The sequence below is a fragment of the Heterodontus francisci genome, unplaced genomic scaffold (genome assembly GCF_036365525.1).
Source record: "Heterodontus francisci isolate sHetFra1 unplaced genomic scaffold, sHetFra1.hap1 HAP1_SCAFFOLD_398, whole genome shotgun sequence".
In the NCBI taxonomy this organism is placed as follows: Eukaryota; Metazoa; Chordata; class Chondrichthyes; order Heterodontiformes; family Heterodontidae; genus Heterodontus; species Heterodontus francisci.
In genome coordinates, this window is record NW_027140825.1 from 1,043,490 (window position 1) to 1,051,833 (window position 8,344).

Here is an 8,344-nt window from a genome sequence, read left to right on the forward strand (position 1 = left end):
TCAGCAGCCCAGTATGACCCAGATATTGTTCCACCTACATCCCTCGGGCCTGTGTTGCAGAAAACGTTTGCCAGGAGTCCCACCTGACTATTTGAGAATCAACATCTAGCTGTTGTTTTCTTAATTCGTTCATGTGATGTGGGCCTCGCTGGTTCGGCCAGCATTTATTGCCCATCTCTAATTGCCCTTGAACTGAGAGGCTTGCTGAGCCATTGCAGAGGGCATTTAATAGTCAAACACATTGTGTGGATCTGGAGTCACATGTAGGCCAGACCAGGTGAAGGCGGCAGATTTCCTTCCCTCATAGTCGTCAGAGAACTGGATGGATTTTTGAAACAATGGACACGATTAGACGAGCTTTCTTTCCAAAATAAAATCCAGATTTATTAATGGCATTGAAATTTCATGATCTGTATTGGTGGGATTCACCCCACATCGCTAAAACACTAGCAGAGACTGTGGATTAGGAGTCTCGTTAAATTACCAACACACTAATACATCCCCGACAGGAGCAGATCATTTGGAATCCAGATGTCTGTAATTGGAAATCTACATGTGGGTAATTTGGGAATGCCGATGAGGTTCATTTGGAAATCTGGATATGAACAACTGGAGAGTTCTAATCAGTAAATTAGAAACTGAACAACAGACACCCTTGTTGGGGATATTAACAACACTTAATCCAGTCACTCAACCAGCAAAAGCAACCACGTCCATTCTGATTGGTTGGGTGGTGGAAAGGGGCGTGTCCAACACTGCATCACTTCCTCATGCCCTTCATGTTTTCCTCAATGATTTGTAAAGAGCGGATTGGTTAGTCACAGAACTGATCCCCTCTGTTCCACTGCCTTTGCTGTTTGAGAGAGCAGTGTCAAGTGGGCGATGTATCTGTTCCTGGCTCTGATAATCCTGGTTCAACGTGAGTGCCAAATACAAGGATTATCCTTCAGAACCTTTCTCTCCTCTCCCTGTTTTTCTTTCATTCCCAGAAGTTCCCTGTTTACTGATCTCCTCCTCTCTCCATCTCTCTCCCAGATGTGAACTCAAAGAATATCCACCAGACTCCCGCCGCTGTCTCCAGATTTCGCGGGAAAGGAATGGAACTGAGGTGCACTGTGGAGGGGAGCAGCAGTACCCTCTACATGTACTGGTACAGACAAGAGCCGGGGAAGGAGCCGCTGCTGATGTTTTACTCCAATACTGCTAACTATGTGGATCCAGAGGGGACGGTGGACGGTTTTACTGCCGAGAGACCGACTGACTCCCAGTTCAACCTGGAGTCCTCCAGCCTGTAGGAAAATCACTCGGCCGTGTATTTCTGTGCCTGGAGTCTTCACAGTGACTCAGAGAGATGGAGCAGTTCAACAAAAACCCCAAAGGCAGCAGGAAACACCTGTTTCAGATAAAACCAGGTGGTGCTGCGTCTTGTTGGGTGTTGTTTTTTTTATTATTGGGAACATGTTTTTCACAAGAAGACAGGGCGAAATTTAATAGAAAGTCACTCTAGAATTTGCCTTTATAGCCACTCCAAGCGCTGCTCCACACACCACTGACCACCTCCAGGCGCTTCCTCATTGTCTCTCGAGATAAGGAGGCCAAAGAAGACGAAGATATAGAAACACAGGGGAATTGTGAAATAGACTTTACAGGAATGATATCAGAACACAGAGGTTAAAGTTATCAAGATAATTTGAGCATCGGGGGATCTTTGCTCCACAAAGGTGAAGACTGAAGGGTCAACGTTCAGCGGTCTTTGAGAGGTTAATAAATATTTTAATATGTGAAATGAAGATCAGATAAAGCCAGACAGACTGGCAGATAGATAGCTAGATAGATAGATAGATAGCTAGATAGATAGATAGATAGATAGATAGATAGATAGATAGATAGATAGATAGATAGATAGATAGATAGATAGATAGATAGATGGATGGATGGATGGATGGATGGACAGATAGAAACAAACGGTGTGGTGTTATGTCACTGTGTTTTCTTTCTCCAAAGGGACAGCAGAGTGCGCTGTAGGACCATGATAAACATCAGAGTCTGGAACACACTTTGACAGTGACCTGGGAACACAACGAGAACATTCATCACCTCGGAAACACTCCGCCCTTCAATGAGATCACGACTGATCAATACATTCCCATCGCTCCCTCTCTGCATTCCACTCTCTCCCTCTCCATCCCTCTCTCCATCCATCTCTCTCCATCCCTCTCTCTCCCTTTATTTCCATCCCTCTCTCTCACTCTATCTACCAAGCTGGTGTAAAATGAGAGAATGCCGATATACATTCCTGTCTTTTACAGGGGCAGTGACTGTCTCTCTATCTATCTCTCGATTTCTCTCCCTCTCTCTATATCTATCTGTCTACCTGACTGTCTCTCTATCTAGCTCGATATTTCTCTACCTATCTGACTTTCCCTCCATCTCTCTATTTCTCTACCTCTCTCTATATCAATCTGTCTACCTGACTGTCTCTCTCTCTATCTATCTCTCTACCTGGTTGTCGATCTCTTTGTCTCTCTATCTATCTATCTCTCTACCTGTTTAAATATCTCTCTGTCTCTGTATCCATCTAACTCTATCTTTAGGCGATTACAGTTCGTGTGAACTAATTAAATATACTGCAGTAATGTAACAAATGACTGTCTTTTCATAGATTTTCTATATAATAACCAGTAGAAGATGTCGTTCATCATCAATTATCTATCAAAATCCTCTATGATCTTCAATATCTGGATCACATCTACCATTAACCTTCTCTGCTCTAAGGAGAGAAACCCCCAGCTTCTCCAGTCTCTCCACAGTAACTGAAGTCCCTCATCCCTGGCACCAGTCTGGTTAACCTCCCTCTAACCTTCACTGCAAAGAGGCGAACAACTCCCAAATGTACAGGAACTCAATACATCTGGCGATTAAACATCGAGACAGAGAGGGTGAATCAGGGAGACATAGAGAGGAAACACTCAGCATAAATGAAGGGGTCAGAGTGAGACAGAGAGAGGAAGATGCACACACACGCGTGCGCACACACAGATACAGAGAGAAAAAGAGAGAGAAAGAATGGGAGACAAAGCTCGAGACATGCAGAGAGAGAGTGAGCAACAAATAGTAAGAAAGAGAGAGGAAGATGCACACACGCGCATACACACACACAGATACAGATCCTGTTCCTTCCAATGATTTGTAAAGAGTGGGTTGGTTATTGACAGCACTCATCACTCCTGCTCTCTCCCCTTTGCTGATTCATTGAGATTTCATTGAAACAATATTTCTACTTCACATTTCTTTTGGTTATGTTTTTATTTATTTATCTATTTCTTTCTCTCTCCCCACTGGACTGAAGTTCCCTGTTTATTGATCTCGTCCTCTCCCTGTCTCTTTCCCAGATGTGAACTCACAGACTACCCGCCGCTGTCTCCAAATTTCCTGGTGAGCAGGTGAAGCTGAAATGCACCGTGGATGGTAGCAGTGACCCTTACAAATACTGGTACAGACAATACCCGGGGAAGGAGCTGCAGCTGATGTTTTACTCCCTAACTGCACAAGGGGTGAACTCAAAGGGGACGGTGGAGGCTTTCACCACCGAAAGACCGACTGACTCCACGTTCGACCTGGAGTCCTCCAGCCGACGGGAGAATCATTCGGCCGTATATTCCTGTGCCTGGAGTAATCACAGTGACTCAGAGAGATGGAGCAATTCAACAAAAACCCTAAAGGCAGCAGGAAACACCTGTGGAGGGTAAAACCGTTCGGTGCCTCGACCTGCTGTTCCCTTTTGCAGAGTGAAAGTGTTTATTACAATAAAAAGAGCTGCGTTAATATTGTAGTGAGATTTTAGATTTACAGGTACTGGCGAGGGTGCAATGAACGATGAATAAGGATGTCACGAGATCTCAGAATGTAACTATCCGGAATCAATGACAATAATCTGGATTTTTTATGCACTGACCCTGTGTTTACCTTCTGCACAGGGACAGCAGAGGGGGTTCCAGGACCATGGAATGGACAATGGCTTTGAAAAGGATTTAGTGAGAAAACGGAAAGAGCGGGAGGTCTGCAGATCCAGCTTGATATACATGAACAGGACAAGGACACCCACTTTGTTAGAGAAGGGAAGAGAGTGTATGTGTGTGACAGAGAGAGATCTAGTGAGAGAAAGCAAAAACGACAGACAGAGTTAAAGAGACTGAGACAGAGAGGGAGACAGAGATAGAGACAATAAAGGGATATTACAGGGATTGATCTGGAGAATGAAGGATTATTATAGGGATTGATCTGGAGAATGAAGGATTATTATAGGGATTGATCTGGAGAATGAGGGATTATTATAGGGATTGATCTGGAGAATGAAGGATTATTATAGGGATTGATCTGGAGAATGAGGGATTATTATTGGGATTGATCTGGAGAATGAAGGATTATTATAGGGATTGATCTGGAGAATGAGGGATTATTATTGGGATTGATCTGGAGAATTAAGGATTATTATAGGGATTGCTCTGGAGAATGAGGGATTATTATCGGGATTGATCTGGAGAATGAAGGATTATTATAGGGATTGATCTGGAGAATGAGGGATTATTATAGGGATTGATCTGGAGAATTAAGGATTATTATAGGGATTGATCTAGAGAATGAAGGATTATTATAGGGATTGATCTGGGAGATTGAGTGGGGTCAGTGAGTGGAGTCAGTGAGTGGAATCTGTGAGTGGGGTCAATGAGTGGTGTCACTCAGTAGAGTCAGTGAGTGAGGTCAGTGAGTGGGGTCAGTGAGTGCGGTCAGTGACCGGGGTCAGTGAGCAGAGGCAGTGAGTGGAGTCTGTGAGTGGAGTCAGTGAGTGGGGTTAGTGAGCGGGGTTAGTGAGCGGGGTTAGTGGGGAGTCAGTGAGTGGGATCAGTAAGTGGGGTCAGTGAGTGGGGTTAGTGAGCAGGGTCAGTGGGGAGTCAGTGAGTGGGATCAGTAAGTGGAGTCAGTGAGTGGAGTCACTGAGTTGTGTCACTCACTGAAGTCAGTGAGTGAGGTCAGTGAGTGGGGTTAATGAGCAGGGACAGTGAGTGGAGGATGTTAGTGGAGTCCGTGAGTGGAGTCAGTGAGCAGAGGCAGTGAGTGGAGTCTAAGAGTGGGGTCAGTGAGTGGGGTCAGTGAGCGGGGACAGTGAGCGGGGACAGTCAGTGGAGTCAGTGAGCGGGGTTAGTGAGTGGGGTTAGTAAGCGGGGTCAATGGGGAGTCAGTGAGTGGGATCAGTAAGTGGGGTCAGTGAGCGGGGTTAGTGAGCAGGGTCAGTGCGTGGGGTCAGTGAGTGGAGTCAGTGAGTGGAGTCACTGAGTGGTGTCACTCAGTGGAGTCAGTGAGTGAGGTCATTGAGTGGGGTCAGTGGGCGGGGACAGTGAGTGGAGTCAGTGAGCGGGGTTAGTGAGCGGGGTTAGTGAGCGTAGTCAGTGAGTGGGGTCAGTGACAGGGGTTAGTGAGTGGGGTCAGTGCGTGTGGTCAGTGACTGGAGTCAGTGAGTGGAGTCACTCAGTGGAGTCAGTGAGTGAGGTCAGTAAGTGGGGTCAGTGAGTGTGGACAGTGAGTGGACTCAGTGAGTGGGGTCAGTGAGAGGAGTCAGTGAGTGGTGTCGGTGAGTGGAGTCAGTGAGCGGGGTCAGTCAGTGGGGTCAGTGAGTGGGGACAGTGAGTGGAGACAGTGAGTGGGGTCAGTCAGTGGTGTCAGTGACTGGGGTCAAAGAGAGGAGTCAGTGAGTGGTGTCAGTGGGTGGGGTCAGTGAGATGAGTCAGTGAGTGGGGTCAGTGAGTGGGGTCAGTGAGTGGGGTCACTGAGTGGGGTCACTGAGTGGGGTCACTGAGTGGGGTCCGTGAGTGGGGACAGTGAGTGGAGTCAGTGAGAGAGGACAGTGAGTGGAGTCAGTGAGTGGTGTCAGTGAGTGGGGTCAGTGTGTGGGGTCACTGAGTGGGGTCAGTGAGTGGAGTCAGTGAGTGGTGTCAGTGAGTGGGGTCAGTGAGTGGGGTCAGTGAGTGGGGTCAGTGAGGTGGGTCAATGATTGGGGTCTATATCGATCTATCTATCTATCTATCTATCTCTCAATCTATCTATCTCTCAATCTATCTATCTCTCTATCTATCTATCTCTCTATCTCTCTATCTCTCTATCTCTCTATCTATCTATCTCTCTATCTCTCTCTATCTATCTATCTATCTATCTATCTATCTATCTATCTATCTATCTATCTATCTATCTATCTATCTATCTATCTATCTATCCACCTATTGCTCCATCTATCTTTCTATTGTTCCATTTGTCTATCCATCCATTGCTCTATCGATCCCTCCAGCTATCGATACATATCTCTATTTATCTCTATTTATCTATTTATCTATTTACTCTGTCATCTATATATATTTGTCATCGATCGATTTATCTGGCTCTTGTCTGTCTAAGTGTATATCCATCCCTCTGTTGTTTATCATATATCTAACGTCATTGTTTACATCTCGCAGTTCCATCAGTGATATATCATGGTTTGCTATTTTGTTGATATTGTTGTATCTTCTTGTTCTCCTTCGATTCAGATTATATCAATACAATATTAATGATTAAAATGCTCCATCCATGTGATAAGGCTCTTTTCGTGAGGTAGCCTCTACATTTTAAGAACAGATTACAAGGCAGGGTAAATGGGTTCATGATACAGTTGAAAGAATGGACGGAGGATTCTGACAAGGAGTTGCACAGAGCTCCCTATTCTACATGCCCCTGATGATTCATACAATGCAAATACGAGACAACTCCCCAGATAGGTCTCTCACTGGAACAGATTCCTAATTTGGCGGTTTTGAGCAACTGTTGACAATTATTAACCAACTTGTCTTTCAGACACTCGGTGTCTTTTGAAGAACTTTCAAAGCATCTGGGAGTTAGGCCCAGGCAAGAATTTAACCCTTCAATTCTCGTTTAGGAGACAGGGAAAATAAATCTTTCTCAGCCTAAAACAAATAAGCCCCTTGATGCATCTTAGATGGTTATAGAATCATACAGCACTGACCAAGGTCATTCGATCAATCGAGCCTGGTCTGGCTGTTCGAAACAGTTACCCAAAATAAACAACATCATCCCTTGGCCATGGGCTGCAAGAAGTACAGAATCTGTTACAAACTGCTGGATAGCACATGAACTAAAGTAACCTGAGCTCAGACACTGGCCTGTGCTGGTAAAAACCAGTTTGAACTAATTAATTTATGTGACAGACAAGGGAGAAATCACAGGAATAGAGCCTTATTTGGAAACGGTGTGATACCGGGGTCTTTGGGCCTGGGCCCATAAGGAGAAGATACGAACGAGGTGAGCAGGCCTAAACCAACAGGAAAGAGACAGCACAGTTTTGAAGAGATAAGAAAGAGAATAAGTATGGAGAATCTCAGGCATAGAACCAGCGAGAAACTCCAGAGACCAACCATTGTGGAAGTGGAAGACCCTGCGTGAGCAACGCGGTGATGACGTAAAAGAGAGAGAGATCAGAACGTCTGGCCAGCATCAGCTCTTCCCTTTCCGGGAATTATCGTTTGTTTTCTGTGACGAGGTCAGGGAAAGGTCAGAGGAACCTGGTGGGTGTGCTTATCAATTCTAGCTAGCTTTGTTATTAACTGTATAACCCAGTTGAGTTGCATGCTTTTGTCTAACCAAGTGTATAAGCCTTATTCTTCCATTGTACAACAACGTGAATAAAGTAACTTGATAGTTAAAGAAAGGACTGAGTTTCCTCCTCTTTGTACTAAGCCATTAACCGTAACTGGTGGATTAGGTGGAGGGTGGCTCTCCTGTAACCCCAATATCCCAAACACCCAGCCTGAGTCTGAATTAAGAGGACTTCGTCCCACGTGACAGCCAGAATCAAGTGGGTGAAGGGAATAAAGGGGCCAAGGGGGAGTTGACTCCGCACCACGGTTTAAAATCCTGTTCCCATCTCTCTGCATCTCAGCCCATCAGCACCTCCTTCTATTCCTTACTCCCTCATGTCCTGATCTAATCTCCCCCTTAAATGCATCTCCACTATTGGCCTTAACTTACTCGCTGTGGTCGTGAAATTGAGCCCCCTGGTTCTAGACTTCTCAACCACAGAATCACAGAATTGTTACAGTGCAGAAGGAGGTCATTCGGCCCATCGTGCCCGCACTGTCTCTCTGGAAGAGAAATTCCCTCAGTCCCACTCCCCTGCCTTCTCCCCATAACCCTGCACATCCTTCCTTTCAATATAACTGTCTAATTCGCTCTTGAATGCTTCAATTGAACCTGCCTCCACCACGTTCTCAGGCACTGCATTCTGGACCTTCACCACTCG

General features: G+C 45.5%; 1 gene segment (V, D, J or C); it reads left to right on the plus strand.

Annotated features, from left to right (window-relative positions):
* The first annotated feature begins 834 nt into the window (after nt 1–834).
* LOC137361220 (T cell receptor beta variable 30-like) lies at nt 835–1,329 on the plus strand. The segment is given in 2 exon segments: nt 835–919; nt 1,036–1,329. Coding segments are annotated over 2 exon segments (297 nt in total).
* Nucleotides 1,330–8,344: the final 7,015 nt, after the last annotated feature.